Raw genomic sequence first — 23,119 nt, forward strand, 5'->3', positions numbered from 1 at the left:
AAAAGCTTGTATTGTTATTTCAATTGAACATATTTTGATATATTCTTCGATTAGCACTTTACCACAATTTACATGTAAAAATTACAACGAAATTGAATAATATATCAAAATGTGTACAATGGAAAAACAATATACAAACAAAAAACAAAATTTACTCACACACATAATGAATTTAGTAATAAATGGTTGGTTGTGGTGGTTACATTTGACAATACTATATTAATGTGGTTGGCTACACATATCCATTACTATATTAATGGAAGAGAAAAATATGTATACACCAACAATATAAGAGTTTTTTACACTTTCACTCCATTATCTACCATTCATTTTCAATTATTTTTGACTTTTCACAAAAAAAATCTAAATAAAGGTGGATGATGCACTAATTATGCATAATTATTTACATTGTCAGTGCATCAATATATTACACTCTTAATGGAATTGGTTAGACAATTTGTGAGGTGACAATAGAATGAAATGTTACTATGGGACAACCTAAATATTATTCATGGGTCTTGCTCTTTACTATTGGTTGAGTTCCATTATAAATAAAGATATTTTACTAAAGCTTCAATTCAGGTCCCTTATTCATTCTTGAACTAGAATCATGAAGAGGATCAAAAAATGGTATGAGTTTTGCTAAATAACCAAAGAAATATGGCATGAGTGTCCATAATTGTGAGAAGAATTTAATATATATATATTCATAGTGTAATTGTTTTTACAGTATCGACTCATCATCCAATATTTATATATTAATTATTATAGACTTTCAAACAAAAATAATATAAATAATGGTGGATGGTGTGATTGTAAAAAAAATTAAACTGACAATGTATGTATAATAAACTCAGTTGAAAAAGTGTGGGAAAATGAGAAAATGTTAGAATATGAGTGACATAATTGTAGTTGTGAGTGTGGCTATTCTAAATCTAAAACCACTTTCAAGCCAGGTAGAAAATTATTATGAATTCCAAAAACATTACTTAATTGATAGCTATTTGAAACAATTTAGCATAAACCATTTGAAGACAAATAAAGTCAATTGATTACTACTAACGGTGTTGGTTCAAGTGATACATGTTTGATTCTCTTTAAGCAAGGTCTCGAGTTCGAGTCTTGTGGATGAAAAAAATGTTCGCCGGGAGAGTTAACCTCACGTATCTGTGGATATTCTCGGCTCGGACATGATTGCCTCCGGTGCGAGAAAAAAAAGGTAATTGATGGCTATTTCATCAATTCCTCACAAACTCATAATGTTTGGAATGTCATAGGGCAAATAGAATCATAACTATGTAGGTTCAATAGGTATTTAAATATTTCATTTGTGCCATTGAAGATATGATTAATTGTTGTCATTATCCTAACACGCTTAGTAGAACATGTACGTTCTCTCATCTTCCGATTATAGATCACAATTAATTTTAGTTTATCTTCTAATGAGATGAAGAGAATAACTTGTTTTTACATGTATATTATAGTTTATGTTTTAGTCTAAAATTGGGACCATAACCCCTTATTTATAAGAAGTGCATACAATTCTATGAAAGATGATGCTACTTGATTTTCTTATTTCCAATTTTTATTCATCATAAAATATAAATAAGACTTTTTGGTTACTTGAATTAGATTACTTTAATTTGGTTACTATAAACACATTTAAACATTAAATGTGTTGAGTTTATTCAAATGTGAAGTCTCACATTGGATATGCGGGCAAAAGTGAAAACTTATAAGTAGAAAATGCTCATGGAACTAATGCCTTAAGGTTTTTGTTCAAAACATGGTGTCTCACTTGTGACTCTCCACTCTTCGTATACCTCATTAACAATGAAACTTCATAGTGGTTAGAGACTGCCTGATCACAATATAGTCAAAAAAGTGGTATTAGGACCATGGTTCGACTTGGACAAGAAGAACTTAAGGGGGAGCGATCGGAAAGTGTGTGATACCCACATTTGAGGGGGCTCAACTTAATAGCATAATTCTCTTAATAGCATTTTTTTAGTAAAGTAAGTAGATCCCTCTATACAGAATAAAGCTTAACATGTGGGCTCATAACTTGATGATAAGGCCCATTAAGATCAGTCCAAAACGCCACCGTATTGTGTCATAATCGTCTCTTCCTATTTGCTTCTCTCTCTCAAAGTCTCATATCATAGCAATCAACTTTTCCTTCATTTCGGTAATCTCTCCCCTCTCATCTATTTTATTATTATTAAAGGTCGATCCAGTGCACGAGACTCTATATATCAGTTTCCGACTCGGAAGCGGAAAAACTGTTTTCATTATTATTATTATTATTCTCCCATACTTTTCATTTCTAGGTTTTTCATATTTTTCTCATCAAATAGTAAATAATAACTCTATGCTTTTTTTTTCATTTCTGGATTTACGAGATATGTTGATTCAAATGTTGCATTAGGTAGCCACAGTGGTTTAAATTGCTACACATATGAATCTAGTCATTCAAATTTTCTCATCAAGTTACATGGTTTGCGGTACCAATAATCACGTAGATTATTTCGTTATTTTGTCACTTTTTACTTTACTATTATATAAGACAATTATGGTGAATTTGTTAGGGTTGATAAGAGAAGTATGCTATTAAGTTTTAAGGCTATGATATGATCTTTATGGCTTTATGTGTATGCTTGATTTTTCATTTAACTTTGTCTATTGCTACATCATTTTAATTGTCAATATGTTTGAATTTAGTTATTAGTTTTAGTGCACAAGGCTCGGATGTTAGATGTATGTATTCTTATCCTCGGGACTGAACTGTCGTTTCCAGGATTTGAACTTTTGATGTAAGCAACTTTACTGTTGCTTCGATGCTGAACATATAGATCAATTCACCATGACATAACATTTATAATTGTGCTAGCATTTCTTGCCACAATTTTCATTGTTAGTATCATGATTGTTCAGTGCAGATGAAGTTTGGTGCAAAGTTTATAACTTTCACTTATATTTGTTGCCATTCACAACTCATTATTTGATATTGTCCTCATTATACTTTTTTTCAATCTATCTTTATCTCAAATACATAGCTGGAATGTTAGACTGAGTAATTTATTTATTGCCCATTTGTGTGTTTTTTGTAAATAATGTACAGTGTGGACTGATATGGCTGGAAGTGTTATTCAGCAGTTATTGAGGAGGAAACTCCAGTCTCAATCCACTGTAAGCACCCTCCTTGAACTTGTTTGTTTGATGCTTTTCGGAGTATTTGCGTTTTTTAGTTTTTTGTGACCTATAATCGAAACACTTGGAATAGAAGTTGAGGGTTGGGAAAATGGGTATTCTGATTTTAGAATGCAAAACTCTAACTTCAACTTTTCATTTAACAATATTCTGATATGCATTAATTCACGTCCTAGCTTTTTTTGTTCTTCATTAAGAGGGCTGGAAAAGTTGTGTCCGAGTCCAACTACTCGTAGTTGAACAAATATCTGTTATCCCAAACCATGTCCAAAATCTTGTCATGTACCAATGACAATGAAGTAAAAACAGAAGAAATAATGAATGTTTAATTTTTTAATTGACATGAAGATCTCTGTTCCTTGTAGCTATCTTCTATTATAGGCTTTTCCCTTCTGGAAACTGATATGTAGACATATTCATGAATGTTGTAAGGTTTCAGTGATTTGATAATCATTTGCCTCCTGTGGAACAAGTTGATCACGTCTTTTCCTAATAGCGTTTTTGTACTTACTGCAGAGTACTTCCTTTTTGTCATCCATCATCGCGAAGAAGGATGACGCTGGTTCTAATGGCAGCAGGTCCTTAAGAGCACTTGCGTTAATTGGTGCCAGTGTATCAGGATTCCTGAGTTTTGCAGCAACAGCTTCAGCTGATGAAGCTGAACATGGTCTTGCTTGTCCAAGCTATCCATGGCCTCACGAGGGCATCCTCAGTTCCTATGATCATGCTTCGTGAGTTTAACTTGAATTTTACTTTACCTATATGTTATGTTATTCATATAAAACACTTCTCATATTTTCACTAGCCTCATCTATGTCCCCAATGCTGTTATCTACCATCTCCGTCCCCGATGCCACTAGCTACATTCTTCGTCCCTGATGCCAGTCGCTGCAATCTTCGTCCCTGATGCCAGTCGCTGCAATCTTCGTCCTAGCTGTTTCTAGCTACTATCCCACTATTTTATTTGAGAAGTAGACTAGCTCAGTGTAAAGGAGTTAGTTAAGTGTAGATAGAGGTAGTTAGAAAGTGTCAGCTATTGACAGCTGTAAACTTTTAGTACACTTGTACTATATATATTTGACTTATCTTTCTATTCATGAAATGGTGAAATCATAATATCAATACGCAGAAAACAGTTTCAATGCCTCTCTTCTCTCTCTCTGTTTTCTTTGTTTATATGGTATCACTCAGCCATGGGCAATGCCAACTAATGTTGGTCCCTCCTGGTTCTCCACTACCAGTCTGCTAATGCTATGCCGCTTCAAGAAGTTCGGGTGCCGCTTCAAGAAGTTCGGGCACCGCTCAATCTTCTGCTCCCAACCATGAAGTTGACAGAAGAATTTCTTAGTATGGCAACACTTCATGAATGTGATTCTTACCGCGAATTATGCCTCTCATTTCATTCGTGGCACTGGGATTCCTCCTTGATGTCTTACGGATGATGATCATCTATTAAAACGTGTGAACCAGTCTTACTTACAGTACGAGGAACAAGATCAAGTTATTTTCTCTTGGATTCTCAATTCTCTTTCTTCGAATCTTCAACCTCAACTTGTTGGTTGCTTTCACTTCTGGCAGTTATGACAAGAAATTCATGCCTTGTGCAATTCTCAGACAAAAGGAAAGGAAACCAACTTAGGTCACAACTTCGTTCCATTACTCAAGGATCAAGCTCAATCTCTGCAGTTATGTATTAGTATCCCATTGGTTGTTTTCATGTGTATCATCTGATCACATTATCATTTATTAGTGTCAATATCAATCTCATATTATACTGAGTACTTATTCTATTTTTTTCCTCCTTTCATTGACCATGAACAACTCCATTTGTCCAACTGCTACAATCCATTAGGAAACCATTACTGAGAGACATATGTTAGCATATCAAAATATCTAACAATATATTAAATTGTCTCATAGAGAGGATCGGTTACCTTATCTTCATATCTTTTATGATTTTTTCCTCTAGTTAGGAGTCTAATATTTGTATAAATAGGAGTTAGTGTTATGTCCTTTGTATTACTTCATTCACAATAATATCAATACAATTGTACTATTTTGAGCATTCCCTTTTCTTCCTCTATGCCTAAATCTTATAATTTCAACAATCTCTGGGGCATTGTTTACTGGGCCTCATGGAATGAGGACCTAAATTCATGATGCACAACACAAGTGAGGACCAATGTGATAACATTTGTATCTTTGGATGACAAAAATGTCGATTTACTCTATTTATTATCCACTGATTGCTAGATTACAATTTTCCCAACAAAACAGTAGCCATTATAATTTTTGCTAAAGAATTATTGTCCTCCAGTGAAGGGCATTTTTTTGGTTTCGGATTCATTAATGTATAATGCACATTCTGCTACTATCATGCATTTGAAACAGATTTCACAGTACTGCTATTATTGTGTCTCAGTATTTTCAGTTGATGTTGCATGAGCAGGATTCGTCGTGGGCATCAAGTTTATACACAAGTCTGTGCTTCCTGCCATTCTATGGGTTTGATCTCATACCGTGATTTGGTTGGTGTCGCTTATACCGAAGAGGAGGTTAAGGCTATGGCAGCCGAGATTGAGGTAGTTGATGGCCCTAATGATGAGGGTGAGATGTTTACACGCCCTGGTAAACTCAGTGATCGTTTTCCTCAGCCATATGCAAATGAAGCAGCTGCTAGGTTTGCTAATGGAGGAGCGTATCCTCCAGATCTTAGTCTTATTACCAAAGTAATGCCGATCACTTGCTAGTGATTTCTCTATAATTTTTTCTATTTTATGCGTATCAGATATATATTCACCCTTTTGCTTTTTAGGCCCGTCACAATGGTCAGAACTATGTATTTGCCCTTCTGACCGGTTATCGCGACCCCCCTGCTGGTGTTTCGGTAAATTTTTCTTTACTCCGTTTCTTAAATCTTATATTTTATCTTGTAAAGTAACTTTTGTACATTTTGCTAGTTGTCTGATGGAAAATGCTAGGCCACTTAATTTGAGATTCTGAACTGAATAAAATGTGTTATAATCTCTTGGTGGTTTTGAAATAGCGACGAGCCTTTAAAGGCTGGTTCAGAAGTAAATAAAATGCACTACTAATCTCTAAGTGGTTTGAAATTAAGCTTAAGCATGGTCAACTATTGTCAAATAATGTTTGTTTTTTATGTCCTTTTTTCGTGGACACTAATTAGTACGAGTCTGATGCATAGTTGAGGTGGGGACAGTTGAATACTCTATCTTGATATTGCTCTTTTGGAAAGCACTTAATGGATAGCTCATATTATGCCTTTTGACATTAAGCATGTTATCCTTTGCATATCATATAAACCATTTTCAACAGAATTCTTCAATGATAAGGCATATTATGGTTCACAGATAGTAGCATACAAAGTGCGCGCACACACACATCGTAGAATTAGTGTTTGAGAGGAATTTTGTCTGCTTACACATGATACATCTCTCACTCCATCATACAATTTTTTATCACCTAAACTATTGAATTTAAACTATCTATCATGTTGATCAAGCAAGTCAAGATTGGGAGACTTTATGATCATTATCTATTTGAATGAACATCTAATCTAGCAGTTCATTTTTGTGAAAAACGTCATCCAAACAAAAGGTGTTCAATGGTGTAAGTTAAATCAATGTCTAACCAGGAGCGGTTTAACTAGTGATTTACTTCCTTTCTTAATCAAACCCTCGCCTTGTGATGAACATCCCTATCTCCATCCCTTATGATATATTTGCATGAGTATGTGAGAGATATTCCAGTTGTGATTAGCTTCATTTTGCTTTCTATAATTGATAATTCACATCAAATCTAAATATTTAGTACAAGTTCATATGATTATTTTGTCCCTTTACCAATGTGTCAATATCGTCTGCTTAACCATACATTTATGGCTATCTTTAAAATAATAATGTAGATTAGAGAGGGACTTCATTATAATCCCTATTTCCCCGGTGGAGCTATCGCCATGCCTAAAATGCTTAATGATGGCGCTGTTGAGTATGAAGATGGTACCCCTGCGACAGAAGCTCAGGTATTTGTTTGTGTATGGAATGATTTTTGTACATCTTACAAATGCATCATAAATAAAAAGCTCGACCCAATGCATGGAGCTAAATGCATTATAAATAACCGAAGAATAAAGCTCATTTTTTGTTTGTTTTGCTCCAGATGGGGAAAGATATTGTGTCATTCTTAACTTGGGCTGCGGAACCTGAGATGGAAGAGAGAAAACTGGTTTGTTTCCTTTGACTTCGTTTTCCTTCCATATCCAGCAAGACTATATGTTATTTTCTGATGCCATTATCTATTTGCAGATGGGATTTAAATGGATTTTTGTACTGTCCCTGGCACTACTTCAAGCCGCATATTACCGTCGCCTGAGATGGTCAGTCCTAAAATCGCGCAAGTTGGTTCTCGATGTTGTCAACTAGCTGCATTCATGTTTCATTTTTGCATCAGCAATGAATACTGTTGGCAATAATTATTGTCAGGGGATTAAGTTGTTTAATAGTCAAATTCATTCAACACAGTTAGTGGTAAATGGAGCAACAAAAGTGCTCTAATTTTGTTTTGAGATAGAAATAAGGTGTTCAGAATATGAGATACGTTTATGTTTTTGTTTTTCTCCCCCATCAAGGAAGAGATGATTAGATCTTCTTTATCGATCACGATATATATAATAACTTGAGCACCCATTTTAAATGCATATCCCATTTTCGCAAACAGGACTATGAAAATCCGGGAGAAGCAATTGGTCGTATTGAATGTGCCAATTGTCATTTAGTTAATAAAGCTGTGGACAATGAGGTTCCATAAGCGATACTTCTTGATACTGTATTTGATGTAGATGTTCAAATGAGATCAATATTCTCCATTGGAAATCAAAGTTTTGTTTTGATTCAGCTTCCAGCATTATTCTGTTGGGTATTAATGGTAAGGGCATGAATGTGAATCTTGAGTTCATATGAAATTTCTCCTATGATCCCAGGGACTTCAGGGCATGCTTACGAGTTGGTTTTTGGAGGAAAATGGAAGGCTTGAAAGTTATATTATAAGTGTATTTTATGGCTCTGAAGCTTTTATCTTTCTTCCACTGCCTTACGGTTACCAACTCTCAAACAAACCCGTTGATATGGGAATGATTAAGAAAATAGAAATTTGGTTTGATTTGAAGAAAATATATCCAAAACCAGTCAAACAATTTAGGAAAATAGTCTTAATCCATTTGCCCCTTCAATATTGAATTATCTTTTGTTCTACATTTATATTTCAGGTACTTAATAATATGACAAATCTTTAAGAGTTAAATATTTATTCCTTATCTACTATTCATGTATTAACTATTATTAATCATGATATAAAAATATTTTAGATAAATCTTAGATGATACACTATTCATGCAAAAAAGTTTACATTAATTGGGCATAAATGTTAAGCTCAACTATTTATACTACACTTCAGACTAAATTGTCATATTTTACTTCCAAGACATTGATTTATTGGGGTAAGGTTCTGCTAGATTTTTAAAATGACCAAATTATAGATGGCAATGGGTACCTGGATCTGTGAGTACGGGCAATGAGGTACCCAAATCCATGGGTACCTACACTATTCCTTCCTATATATATATAGGAGGAGATTCACTTACTCCAAAAGTAAGTTTAAATAACTTATTTCACATCTTAACTATCAATTGTAGGGAAATCAATAGTTTGAATTAATGAGTAGATCTATACCATAAATTTCGTATAATTGATGGCTAAGATGTGGAATATGTGGATCTCTATATATTGTCAATTCTAATGTTATATTGTTAATTTGTAAATATAATTGATATGTTGTTGAACAATTATGAGTAGTGCTGTTATGTTTTCAATTGATATGTGCAATATAATATTATGTTGATTGAACATTTCTTACTAAATCAAATTTACGTCATAATGATGAAATAATCAATTTAAAATGTGTTTAAAACTTTAAAATATTTTTTATAATTTTTTCGCATGTTGACTACCTAAATAACATATAAGGTTGTAGTAAACAAATATCCAATTACATAAATTATTGGAAATTATTTTTAATGTTTTTTAATTTGTGAGTACTCACAAATCCGCTAGGTACTCAAGGACCCATGAGTAACAGACTCAACATGTATCAGCATGGTCTAAGACAAAAAATGAAGCAACAGGGCGAGTCTGAGTAATGCACTACTCGGATCTAACAAGACCCATTGTCATCCCTAGACTAAATGGTCAGAGTTTGATTACTTAGAGCGGCACTTGTCGGAAGTGACAGACACACCTGAAATGAATTAATTCCTTACCTTTAAGGCAAGGAAATACCCTTGATAACAATATAGTGAAACCTGAGTCATATATCAAACCAGAAAAGGTCTCATATTAAGTTTAACCGATTTAAACGGTTAACCAGATTCACATGGCTAGTTCAACAAGGATAAATAATTGTTTATGGTGGGAGATGATGATTGTTTAGAATAAAACAAAACACTAAAATGGAAAAAAAGTTAAAATGACTAAATGAAAACGAGTAAAAGAAATTATCTTCTCATACCAGAATAAAAGCACGTGAAGGATGGTTAAACATTCCATAGGTGAGAATGAGCAATAAGTTGATGGTAAGGAAGAATATGGCATTAGACAAATACTTGTCTATGGTAGGAGAATATAACTATTTAGAATAAAACAAAATATTAAGATAAGAAAGAAAATAAAAAACCATTAAAACGAGTAAATAAAAAAAAGACACACATCATTATCTTATTAATAATTTAAGAAGAGAAATTATCTCATCACACTTATAAAAGCCTTCAATAAAAAATAGATTTTTTCATAAAAATAAATTTAGGTTAGAAATTATGATATTTAATTAGTTTTATATAATTATAAAATAATATATAATATATATATCGAAATCGAGGGCAAAGGAAGAGTTCTCTCGCAGTCGCACGAAGAAGAAACAATAACATCTTCCCTCTCTTCAACGACGCCGTTTTATCCTTCCTTCTTTCTTTTTATCTTCTCCGTTTCAACGCTTACTTCATTCTCCGTTTTCTATTCCTTTTTCAAAACGCGTTATTCTCTCATTAACGCTATTGTCGTTTTACTTCAACTAGGGTTTCGCAATTTTCTATTCATTCTCACTCCCCTTTGCACTTACTTACTGGTAATTCTTCTTCACTCTTTGCTTCATTTCAATATTCAATTTCACTTTTGTAGTTTTGGTGAAGTAATGAATCAAAACCATTTATTGTGATTATTATTACTGTTTTCAATTTTTGGATTTGATAGGAGTAGAGAATGTTTATGTGTGATTCCAGAACTGTAAATTTAATTCTTTGCCAATTTCGATTTACAATAATTAATTTTGTATTAGGGTTTAAGATATAAAGAGTATGATATTGAATTTTAGTGTTTATTAGGTTTGGTGGGAGAAGCAGAGTTGGTGATTTTTGTTTCTATGATTTTGTACAGGATGTTGAAATTGACATAGGGGAAGAGAAATTGTGGGGTTTGGTTTAGTTGTTTAGCATTATGATGGCAAAAAGTAGGCTCTCTGGAGGTTATTATGGGAATGCAATAGGGACAGGTGGTGAATCAGAAGGGTCGGGTACGTCGGGAAGAGAAGACACCGAAATGACAGTTTCGGAGGAGGAATCTTGTATCCCGGTGAGGAAAAAGAGTATTAGTTTGAATTCGAGCCGCTGTGATGATGTTTTTAATGTTCCCATGCAAGTTATTCCATTGTCAAATTTGCCATCATTTAAAAGAAAAGATCTGGTACGTAGGTTAAGATCAGAACTCGAACGGGTTCGGCTAGTTCAGAAGAAAGCTGAACTACAAAAAACAAGTGGTGTTACCTTGTCATCTTGTAGTGACATTCTTAGCTGTAGCAATGGGCAAAATGGGGCTCGAATAGAGAACTCAAGAAAACCACCGATTTCTGGATCTGTACCAGGTGATAAATTAAAGCCATTAGATCAGAAGCCATTAGATCAGAAGCCTCGTGTATTGAATCGGGGATCTTCTGGAAAATTTCAGTCTGCACCACAAACTTCTTCACTAAGCACTGCAAACACTATGCTGATGAAGGATTGCGATTCATTGTTGAAACGATTGATGGGTCACCAGTATGCTTGGGTTTTCAATACCCCTGTAGATGTTGTGAAGTTGAATCTTCCAGATTATTTCAGTGTTATTAAGCATCCTATGGATTTGGGAACAGTAAAAAGCAAATTAGCAAGAGGAGCATACTCAAGACCATTGGATTTTGCTAGTGATGTGAGGCTTACATTTTCGAATGCGAAGACTTATAATCCCCCTGGGAATGATGTCCATTTAATGGCTGATACACTTGATAAATATTTTGAAGTGAGATGGAAGACTATTGAGAAGAAACTGCCAAAAAGTGATGCTCTACCATTGCCTCCAAAGCCAACCAATTGTGGAAATGTGAAAACTGCTAGGCCAATGCCTCCTTCAAAAAAGAGGAAAGTTACCTCATTGCCCCCTCAACCTGAAGTATTGCCACCCGCTAAGAAGGTTATGTCAGATGAAGATAAGCTCAAACTAGGCAGAGAATTGGAGTCTTTGCTTGGAGAAGTGCCCATCCATATCATTGAATTCTTAAAAGAACATAGTTCAAATGGAAGAGAATGTGGAGAGGATGAAATTGAGATTGATATTGATGATCTCAGTGATGATACATTATTCACATTACGCAAGCTTTTGGATGACTATTTGCAAGATAAGCAAAAGAACAAAGGAAAAGTTGAAGCGTGTGAAATAGAGGTATGACCGTGCTATCCCATGTTTTCATAATGAAGCTAGTATCACATTTTGTCTGCAATCTGATTTGACTTCTGGTTGTCTATGTTTTTATGTTGCAGCTTGTGAATGATTCTGGACCAAGCAATTCCTCATTGCAAGCATTTAAAGGTTATAATCTATTTGCGTCAGTGTGTACTGTGTGCATGTGCTTGTGTATGCATACTTTATTTGTTTTTACATTTAAATTTGTTCTACTTGTAGGTAATGATCCAGCTGATGAAGAGGTGGACATCGGTGGAAATGAGCCCCCTGTCTCGAGTTATCCTCCTGTGGAGATTGAAAAGGATAAAACAGACAGAAGGAACAACTGTCCTAGTCCAGACAGCTCCTGTGGTAAGTGAGGTTTACAGTTATGTGTTGCGTATGAATACATTAAGTAATTCTGCGATTCTTCTAGGATGTGAAGATTTGATCATAGGATACATTTGGTGCATAATTTGGGGAAGATATCTTCTTTAAATTTATATCATCTGCATTTCGTAATTTTAAAATTTAGAATCCCGCTTAAATGTTAGCTTAAAATTCATGCTCTCTGTTTTAACATCTTCATTCTTTACTTCTGTCTTTTGTCTCATACATTTATCAGCTTATGTAATTTTTTTCATTGTGGGAGAGTGAGAGGGACCATGTTTAAGAAACAACGTGTAAATGAATGTTGAAGTCTTGAGAGATGATTTTTTGAGGTCTTAGTATATTCTTTTCGGTTGTTTCTTATTTTTAATAGGAAAACTTTCTCTGTTAATTAGTGTCTATATCTAATGTGTGCATTGTGCAGATACGGACTCTACTAGTTCTTCTGATAGTGATTCTGATGATGTTAAAGGAAGTCCTGCAAATGTGGCAAAGGTCTGTTAAGAATATTAAGTGGTAGATGTATTTGGTTATCTCTTATTTTTCAGTTTTAGAATTGGCTTTTTAATTGCCGATGCTGATCTGGATCCTGTCGCGTCTTCTTCAGGTACCAGAAAATCTGGGTTTTGGAGTTCAGTTGGATGAGAAGACAAGGGCTCCTAATACTCTTGAAAGAAATCGTGAGTAATTGTTCTTTGTTTATCACAGTTTGAAAGAGTCCAACTTGTACAGCTAAAACTTGACTTTTCCCTCCTATTGTTGGTTTCCTGTCTGTGTTGTATGACTTGCTTCGGCATGGCTTCTCCTCTTTCTATGAATAATACTGTTGGGATGTCATACTTAATTTTCTTTCTGGAATCTGTCGTCACAAATCCGCTAGGTACTCAAGGACCCATGAGTAACAGACTCAACATGTATCAGCATGGTCTAAGACAAAAAATGAAGCAACAGGGCGAGTCTGAGTAATGCACTACTCGGATCTAACAAGACCCATTGTCATCCCTAGACTAAATGGTCAGAGTTTGATTACTTAGAGCGGCACTTGTCGGAAGTGACAGACACACCTGAAATGAATTAATTCCTTACCTTTAAGGCAAGGAAATACCCTTGATAACAATATAGTGAAACCTGAGTCATATATCAAACCAGAAAAGGTCTCATATTAAGTTTAACCGATTTAAACGGTTAACCAGATTCACATGGCTAGTTCAACAAGGATAAATAATTGTTTATGGTGGGAGATGATGATTGTTTAGAATAAAACAAAACACTAAAATGGAAAAAAAGTTAAAATGACTAAATGAAAACGAGTAAAAGAAATTATCTTCTCATACCAGAATAAAAGCACGTGAAGGATGGTTAAACATTCCATAGGTGAGAATGAGCAATAAGTTGATGGTAAGGAAGAATATGGCATTAGACAAATACTTGTCTATGGTAGGAGAATATAACTATTTAGAATAAAACAAAATATTAAGATAAGAAAGAAAATAAAAAACCATTAAAACGAGTAAATAAAAAAAAGACACACATCATTATCTTATTAATAATTTAAGAAGAGAAATTATCTCATCACACTTATAAAAGCCTTCAATAAAAAATAGATTTTTTCATAAAAATAAATTTAGGTTAGAAATTATGATATTTAATTAGTTTTATATAATTATAAAATAATATATAATATATATATCGAAATCGAGGGCAAAGGAAGAGTTCTCTCGCAGTCGCACGAAGAAGAAACAATAACATCTTCCCTCTCTTCAACGACGCCGTTTTATCCTTCCTTCTTTCTTTTTATCTTCTCCGTTTCAACGCTTACTTCATTCTCCGTTTTCTATTCCTTTTTCAAAACGCGTTATTCTCTCATTAACGCTATTGTCGTTTTACTTCAACTAGGGTTTCGCAATTTTCTATTCATTCTCACTCCCCTTTGCACTTACTTACTGGTAATTCTTCTTCACTCTTTGCTTCATTTCAATATTCAATTTCACTTTTGTAGTTTTGGTGAAGTAATGAATCAAAACCATTTATTGTGATTATTATTACTGTTTTCAATTTTTGGATTTGATAGGAGTAGAGAATGTTTATGTGTGATTCCAGAACTGTAAATTTAATTCTTTGCCAATTTCGATTTACAATAATTAATTTTGTATTAGGGTTTAAGATATAAAGAGTATGATATTGAATTTTAGTGTTTATTAGGTTTGGTGGGAGAAGCAGAGTTGGTGATTTTTGTTTCTATGATTTTGTACAGGATGTTGAAATTGACATAGGGGAAGAGAAATTGTGGGGTTTGGTTTAGTTGTTTAGCATTATGATGGCAAAAAGTAGGCTCTCTGGAGGTTATTATGGGAATGCAATAGGGACAGGTGGTGAATCAGAAGGGTCGGGTACGTCGGGAAGAGAAGACACCGAAATGACAGTTTCGGAGGAGGAATCTTGTATCCCGGTGAGGAAAAAGAGTATTAGTTTGAATTCGAGCCGCTGTGATGATGTTTTTAATGTTCCCATGCAAGTTATTCCATTGTCAAATTTGCCATCATTTAAAAGAAAAGATCTGGTACGTAGGTTAAGATCAGAACTCGAACGGGTTCGGCTAGTTCAGAAGAAAGCTGAACTACAAAAAACAAGTGGTGTTACCTTGTCATCTTGTAGTGACATTCTTAGCTGTAGCAATGGGCAAAATGGGGCTCGAATAGAGAACTCAAGAAAACCACCGATTTCTGGATCTGTACCAGGTGATAAATTAAAGCCATTAGATCAGAAGCCATTAGATCAGAAGCCTCGTGTATTGAATCGGGGATCTTCTGGAAAATTTCAGTCTGCACCACAAACTTCTTCACTAAGCACTGCAAACACTATGCTGATGAAGGATTGCGATTCATTGTTGAAACGATTGATGGGTCACCAGTATGCTTGGGTTTTCAATACCCCTGTAGATGTTGTGAAGTTGAATCTTCCAGATTATTTCAGTGTTATTAAGCATCCTATGGATTTGGGAACAGTAAAAAGCAAATTAGCAAGAGGAGCATACTCAAGACCATTGGATTTTGCTAGTGATGTGAGGCTTACATTTTCGAATGCGAAGACTTATAATCCCCCTGGGAATGATGTCCATTTAATGGCTGATACACTTGATAAATATTTTGAAGTGAGATGGAAGACTATTGAGAAGAAACTGCCAAAAAGTGATGCTCTACCATTGCCTCCAAAGCCAACCAATTGTGGAAATGTGAAAACTGCTAGGCCAATGCCTCCTTCAAAAAAGAGGAAAGTTACCTCATTGCCCCCTCAACCTGAAGTATTGCCACCCGCTAAGAAGGTTATGTCAGATGAAGATAAGCTCAAACTAGGCAGAGAATTGGAGTCTTTGCTTGGAGAAGTGCCCATCCATATCATTGAATTCTTAAAAGAACATAGTTCAAATGGAAGAGAATGTGGAGAGGATGAAATTGAGATTGATATTGATGATCTCAGTGATGATACATTATTCACATTACGCAAGCTTTTGGATGACTATTTGCAAGATAAGCAAAAGAACAAAGGAAAAGTTGAAGCGTGTGAAATAGAGGTATGACCGTGCTATCCCATGTTTTCATAATGAAGCTAGTATCACATTTTGTCTGCAATCTGATTTGACTTCTGGTTGTCTATGTTTTTATGTTGCAGCTTGTGAATGATTCTGGACCAAGCAATTCCTCATTGCAAGCATTTAAAGGTTATAATCTATTTGCGTCAGTGTGTACTGTGTGCATGTGCTTGTGTATGCATACTTTATTTGTTTTTACATTTAAATTTGTTCTACTTGTAGGTAATGATCCAGCTGATGAAGAGGTGGACATCGGTGGAAATGAGCCCCCTGTCTCGAGTTATCCTCCTGTGGAGATTGAAAAGGATAAAACAGACAGAAGGAACAACTGTCCTAGTCCAGACAGCTCCTGTGGTAAGTGAGGTTTACAGTTATGTGTTGCGTATGAATACATTAAGTAATTCTGCGATTCTTCTAGGATGTGAAGATTTGATCATAGGATACATTTGGTGCATAATTTGGGGAAGATATCTTCTTTAAATTTATATCATCTGCATTTCGTAATTTTAAAATTTAGAATCCCGCTTAAATGTTAGCTTAAAATTCATGCTCTCTGTTTTAACATCTTCATTCTTTACTTCTGTCTTTTGTCTCATACATTTATCAGCTTATGTAATTTTTTTCATTGTGGGAGAGTGAGAGGGACCATGTTTAAGAAACAACGTGTAAATGAATGTTGAAGTCTTGAGAGATGATTTTTTGAGGTCTTAGTATATTCTTTTCGGTTGTTTCTTATTTTTAATAGGAAAACTTTCTCTGTTAATTAGTGTCTATATCTAATGTGTGCATTGTGCAGATACGGACTCTACTAGTTCTTCTGATAGTGATTCTGATGATGTTAAAGGAAGTCCTGCAAATGTGGCAAAGGTCTGTTAAGAATATTAAGTGGTAGATGTATTTGGTTATCTCTTATTTTTCAGTTTTAGAATTGGCTTTTTAATTGCCGATGCTGATCTGGATCCTGTCGCGTCTTCTTCAGGTACCAGAAAATCTGGGTTTTGGAGTTCAGTTGGATGAGAAGACAAGGGCTCCTAATACTCTTGAAAGAAATCGTGAGTAATTGTTCTTTGTTTATCACAGTTTGAAAGAGTCCAACTTGTACAGCTAAAACTTGACTTTTCCCTCCTATTGTTGGTTTCCTGTCTGTGTTGTATGACTTGCTTCGGCATGGCTTCTCCTCTTTCTATGAATAATACTGTTGGGATGTCATACTTAATTTTCTTTCTGGAATCTGTCGCTGTGAGCTAGTTTACTTCTGGTGTAGAGATACCCGACCACATAAGTATCCCTTGTTGAGCTGATATTTATTTGAATATCTGTATCGATTGTTGACATTAAAAAGAATCAGTGGTGGATTTAGGACCCCGGATCAGGGGGTGCAGGTTGTATTAAGTGGTCCAAAATGTATCAGAATTTGACAAGTAATTTGGATACAATTTTATATAACAAAAAGGGTACAAAAAGTATTAACTATGAGGGTAACATACACATCTTTTTCAATTGGTTTGCTCCATTTTGCGGTTCAATTCTCTGAAATCAATGAACTGAATCTGAAATAGCGCTCTGCTTTGCGTTTCAGTATTTATGTCGATGTGCTTTGTGAGCAGCTTCTGTTGCTTTGGGTTTCTCTGCTTATGGGTGAAACTGATTCCTATGCTGAACGTGAACTATTTAGCTTAAAACCTAAACTGGGTCATCATTAGAGTTGGAAAAAGGTTTGACATTTATAGTCATCAAGTGTTCTTCGTGCTTGAATGAATGGTTGGTTGGTGAATTTCTCAGCAGACAGTCACCCCTTTCATCTATCTGGTCTTTGGAACAAACTAGAACCTGTCAACAAAATCTTGTTCTGTCTGTTGATTTCGTTGATGTTTCCTTACAATCCTTAACTTCCTAATGTAATTATGTAGTGTCTGGCTGGCGAGCTGGCTGCAACTGCTGCAGGAAAATTTTCTCTTTTAATTTTCCCGTATTTCCAAACATGCAGTATCCACTGCAGCCATATAGCATGTTTTCTTGGGAGCTTATTAACTCCCAATCATTGACAGACTTTCTTCATGATCTGTCCAGAAAATTGGCACTCGGAACAGATATGAAATGGTTTCTCCCATTGCAAAACACACATTGAGCATCTTCAATCTGCATTTTGAAATTGCATCATCCTGTCTTTAGTCAATAGCCTATCCAATACCACCAGCCACTTTATGACAGTATTTAGGAACATTCAATCTATTCCATACAAAAGTTATAACTGCATCTTTTGTTTTGTTCCTTTAACACCATGTATAACCAGATTTTATAGGATATCTTTCCTTAGTATGCTTCCACCTTCACCCGCCAAAACCTTCTTTGAACTTCAGCATGACAGTGCACTTTCTTCATATGCTACAGTGTATCTGTCTTGATGCTATTTTTCCAAATCTCCACCCCTTTTAAATTTAAATAAATTCCACATATCCATCTGACCCACAGGCTATTCTCCTTTTTGCCAAGGCCAACACCTGTTTAGCTATTGCAGCTTCATTCCATAACTTAATGCTTCTGGAATATTATATGGATTCCAACTTTAATATCTTCTGATTTTCTTTTCATTTCTTTGTACAGTAATTATGAGATTCTTTTTTAGACAATAATGGTTTTCTGAGAAATGCTCTGTATTGTCATTGAGGCATTTCAGACTTGGATTAGGGACTGCTAATTTAATATATTAATCTTGTGATAAACATACATATAGCTATTTTTTAGTGGTTCCTCTGATATTGTTAGCGATAAAAATTTTCTTGGTCATTGCTGTACTTCTTACACTATCACCCCTTATTTCTTACAGAAACCATTAGTGTCTTAGATCAACACGAGGGTAACTCTCAGCAAATGCCAAGCTCTGTTGATCAAGATGGTAAGAGTGGTGGATTATGGGAGACTTTTTCCGCTGATACATTGGGTAACTACAAAACTTACCTATCCTATTAATGTTGTAGGGGATAGTGGTACAATTGAGAGACAGGTCTCCCCTGATAAGCTTTATCGAGCTGCGTTATTGAAAAGTAGATTTGCTGATACTATCTTGAAAGCTCGAGAAAAGACACTCACACAGGTGACTGACATCACATGTTGTGCTGCATGAATGTACTCTTGTATGTAATTGTCCTTCTGATCATTGTTTGGTCTGTCTCTGATTATAATCAATTTAATTTGGCTGAGTTCAGGGTGAGAAGGGAGATCCTGAGAAATTGCGCCGGGAAAGGGCAAAGCTGGAGATGGAGCAAAAAAAAGGTCATTTGAGTGTTTTTTTAATATATTTTTATGGATAATTCGGGTATTTTGGCTTGTATTCTTTTATGAGAGCACGGCACCATACTGTCTGTTCAACTTACCTATCAGTTGATCCAACTCTTTGTTGAGCAGAAAGGGCAAGGCTTCAAGCCGAAATACAGGCTGCTGAAGATGCTCGTAAGCGAGCTGCTGAAGAAGCTGCTTTAGAAGCCAGACGAAAGAGGGAGCTCGAGAGAGAAGCTGCACGACAAGCATTGCTTCAGGTAAATAGCAGTGTCTGTATTCGCTGAAATATGTGCTCCATATTTTTCGCTGGATTTCATTGGAGTCTCTACTGGCATCTATGCAGATTGAGAAGACTGTTGAAATCAATGAGAATTCTAGATTCCTGGAAGATTTGGAAAAGCTTAGAGCTGTACCGGCTGAGCAATTACCAAGCTCCGTATATGAGACGAGTCCTGATCACTCTCAGGATGGCCTTGGTAATTTCAAGTTTGGGGGTAGTAATCCGTTAGAGCAACTTGGATTATATATTAAAGCTGACGATGAAGAGGAGGAAGGAGAGCCACCCTGTGTTCCGAATCCCGTAAATGATGTAGAAGAGGGAGAGATTGATTAAGTATTGCATATTTTGTACGGTGAATCAAACAAAAGTATAATTATCTTGATCCCAAGAAAATTCCCTCAGTATATAGTTCTCATAATGCACTAATGAATGACTAATCCAATACAATTGAGAAGGATCATACTTTCTTGTGGCAGGTTTCAGTCTCTACAAGAACTATTTAGTTTTTTGGCTGTTTTCACAATCGACGAGCGGTTAGAACAGAAACCAAGTCAAGCGCTATCTGTTTGCAATACTAGTGCCTTGAGCACGCATCGCAATACTTGGTGCTTGTATTTTATGTTGGCTTTGAATCTCTGAACATTGAAGTACCCTCATCAGTCCAAATACTTTGTGCTTGTATTTGTGTTTTGCTATTTCCTTTGTTAGCTGTTAAATTTTTGGTAAATTTATAGTCAGTTTCATTGTTGGAGGTTGATGGAGTTATATTGATGTAATCATGTAAGTTGGCAAAATACAGAATTATGGAATCAGATAGTGACATTATGTTCAATTTCAGAATTTTCTGTTTAATTACTCATGTGTTTGGGACCCATGATTGTTAACCTAGTAATGTTGTAAGCACTTTTTTTGGGTTTGTAAAATTGTTAAAAATGACTATATGCTAAAAAAGTCACTCACTGGTTGTAGTTTAGACATAAATTTAGATTTATTCCTATGAAATATTTAGGAGGTATGAGATGAAACTATATATTCAAGTGGCATTTAATGGAAGATGCACTATGATGTGAGAAGCAATGATTGATTTAATTAATAGAAAGATAATGTAATAATGTGGTGGCAACAATATGATGATGGAGGTGTGTTTCCACTAATAATACAAGTAAGGGTAAGAGTTTCCAAATGTATTCCTTCATTTTTTGTGTACGAAATTAATCTCTTTTGGGGTGCATGATTATCCATCTCAACAAGTGTCACTCTCAGGAATCGAATATTTAACATTTTAGCCATCTTGAGATCTATTGAGGCTTAGAAAGTGATTCTAAAGTAGCTACTACATTGGTTAACAATGGTTGTAATCAATATCATCCTTATGTATCTTTGGTGAACTTAATAAAATATGCTCACATCGATAGAGGGACTAATCAAGTGGCAGATTTTTATGGCAAATATGGCTCATAACATGAAAGTGAGAACTTATGTGATGGAGGCTCCACCAAATAGTTGTAGGGATTTGATTTTATTTGATTTGATTGTATGAGTATTTATTTATCCAGAAATGTGGTAGTGTAGTTTCTTTTGAGGTTTTCTACCAAATTTCTTTTAACTAACTTCTCCATGGGACTTTGACACCATAAGAGACAAAACCAATCTTTAATTCTTGTAAATATTCTTCTCAAATAGAAGCAAGTTTGAAGAAAAACATATTTCTAACTAGCATTGAATACCCTCCAAATAATCTTCATGAAGTTGTTTTCTTTTAAGCATCTTATCAAAGATAAAGATACTAAAAATCATGTAATCTTGGTGCACCTCAAACAATGTAGAACCAATTAACATAGGAGCCTTATCCCATGCATCTTCCACCACATTAAAGTAGTAGACATGAGACAACCAAACTATCTCAAATATGAGAAAACAACTATAGAATGGTAGAAATTACCTCCTTTAAGCACATAGAAGTTGACACTACAAATTTGAGAATTCAACATAAACAAGGGAGCATAAATAATAGAAAAATATAGAGAAATGTGACTTAAAATATAGAGAACTATTCCACTCACATAACTAGACTCTCATTTATTATTTTAGATAAGAAAAATCATTGAACTACAACATCATAACCCAATAGAGAAATTTATGCAAAACCACCAACACCTACATTTCAATAGCAATCATGTTTTCAACCGAGTTCAAGGACAACTAAATTACCACCACAAACCTTGGCTGTCAAATATGAGGAGCCATTTATAATGATTAGGATTATCTCGAGTAATAGACATGTAAATACCTAATAACTTTCTTAGAGTAAATACCTAATCTTAGTAGTAGACACGTAAATACTCTATAGTAATAGACATGTAAACAATATGAAAAAAATAAATTGAAAGAACATTTTTATCTTTTAGATATAACGATTTAACATTTTTACTCTTAAATGTAAATATAAAACCAATAACTTTAGTTAATGGAGAGGACAAACCTAGTATTGAGTTGAGCATTTGTTTTTTTTTTACTAATAGTCATATCTACCAAATTTTTACGGGCCACCTTTTTCACACCCATAGTTAGATATTCATGTACTATCGTGTCATGATTGAAGATAAAAAGAAAATTTCTCCCCTTTAATTGTAAAGAAAGAAAGAGAATAAAAAGTATGTGGGCCTACCAAAAAGTTTCCTATCCAACCATCTAAAAGAGAAGAAAAAATATTTATTTCTATTTATTTTATCTCATTTTCTTAATACTAGATATTACAAAAATCAACTTTATTTGTCCTTTTTTCACATCATTTTCTCTTTTTTATTTTCTATCGTGCAACCAAATAAAAATAATACTATAGGCGAATCATGTGATTTTCTAGCTGCAACAATTGATTTTAGACCATAAATAAAATATTTTCCATCTATGTGAAGATTTACCAATATTCTTTCCTTTATTGTTGGCCTTCTTTCTACTAACAACTAACCACTCAGATTCAGATTTTGTACGTTAAAAAACCAGATTTGCATTGATACCTACCATACTTTGTTGATCTCTTTCCAAAATTACAATTATGACAAATGTACTATTGTCCAACATTCTTGTGGCCGTTAAGTCGTATTTTCGTGTTGTGTGATAAAAATATATTTCAGTTAAAAGTTTAATAATTAATAAATATTTTTATCATCATTCATAAGTAATGACATAAAAAATGATATACTTTATAGGACAGAAGATGTATTCCTACATTTATTAAGATTTCACCTTATAGAATCCATTTGTCACATGCATCAAATAGTTCTTATTTAATAAGTTAACAACTATACAATTGTAAATTTGTAATAAGCTACCATCTTCCATATACAAACTAATTTTGAATTTTTTTGGGTACACATGTATGAACTATGAACAAGGATTATATCTCATACAAAATTTCCTTGTCTATGTCCTAAGTTAATTATATTTTAACAAGTAATATAAAAAATTATAATTTTTTTTATGAATTTTCTTTTTAATCCCTTTTAATTGGATTGAAACATAAATGAAACAAATAAAAACTAACATGTAATC

At 34.3% G+C, this 23,119-nt stretch overlaps 3 protein-coding genes across 5 annotated transcripts; all 3 read left to right on the top strand.

Annotated features, from left to right (window-relative positions):
• LOC109358702 (cytochrome c1-2, heme protein, mitochondrial-like) lies at positions 2,121-7,927 on the top strand. Its single transcript, XM_019603099.1, has 8 exons — positions 2,121-2,188; positions 3,122-3,189; positions 3,727-3,941; positions 5,660-5,939; positions 6,026-6,097; positions 7,136-7,252; positions 7,390-7,455; positions 7,536-7,927. Exons 2-8 carry the CDS (start codon positions 3,133-3,135, stop codon positions 7,650-7,652), a joined length of 924 nt encoding a protein of 307 aa, XP_019458644.1. The 5' UTR covers positions 2,121-2,188; positions 3,122-3,132; the 3' UTR covers positions 7,653-7,927.
• Positions 10,168-12,923, top strand: LOC109358062 (transcription factor GTE8-like). Its single transcript, XM_019602128.1, has 5 exons — positions 10,168-10,404; positions 10,713-12,029; positions 12,128-12,176; positions 12,270-12,401; positions 12,844-12,923. Exons 2-5 carry the CDS (start codon positions 10,773-10,775, stop codon positions 12,921-12,923), a joined length of 1,518 nt encoding a protein of 505 aa, XP_019457673.1. The 5' UTR covers positions 10,168-10,404; positions 10,713-10,772.
• LOC109358394 (transcription factor GTE8-like) lies at positions 14,128-20,315 on the top strand. Of its 3 annotated transcripts, XM_019602594.1 has the most exons (12): positions 14,128-14,365; positions 14,674-15,990; positions 16,089-16,137; positions 16,231-16,362; positions 16,805-16,875; positions 16,988-17,060; positions 18,836-18,904; positions 18,987-19,102; positions 19,215-19,281; positions 19,414-19,544; positions 19,631-19,936; positions 20,044-20,315. In XM_019602594.1, exons 2-11 carry the CDS (start codon positions 14,734-14,736, stop codon positions 19,898-19,900), a joined length of 2,235 nt encoding a protein of 744 aa, XP_019458139.1. In that variant the 5' UTR covers positions 14,128-14,365; positions 14,674-14,733; the 3' UTR covers positions 19,901-19,936; positions 20,044-20,315. The 3 variants fall into 3 exon arrangements, with proteins under 3 accessions (XP_019458139.1, XP_019458136.1, XP_019458138.1); XM_019602591.1 differs by having other exon boundaries at positions 19,631-20,315; XM_019602593.1 differs by lacking the exon at positions 14,128-14,365 and having other exon boundaries at positions 14,649-15,990; positions 19,631-20,315.

The sequence above is a fragment of the Lupinus angustifolius genome, chromosome LG10 (genome assembly GCF_001865875.1).
Source record: "Lupinus angustifolius cultivar Tanjil chromosome LG10, LupAngTanjil_v1.0, whole genome shotgun sequence".
In the NCBI taxonomy this organism is placed as follows: Eukaryota; Viridiplantae; Streptophyta; class Magnoliopsida; order Fabales; family Fabaceae; genus Lupinus; species Lupinus angustifolius.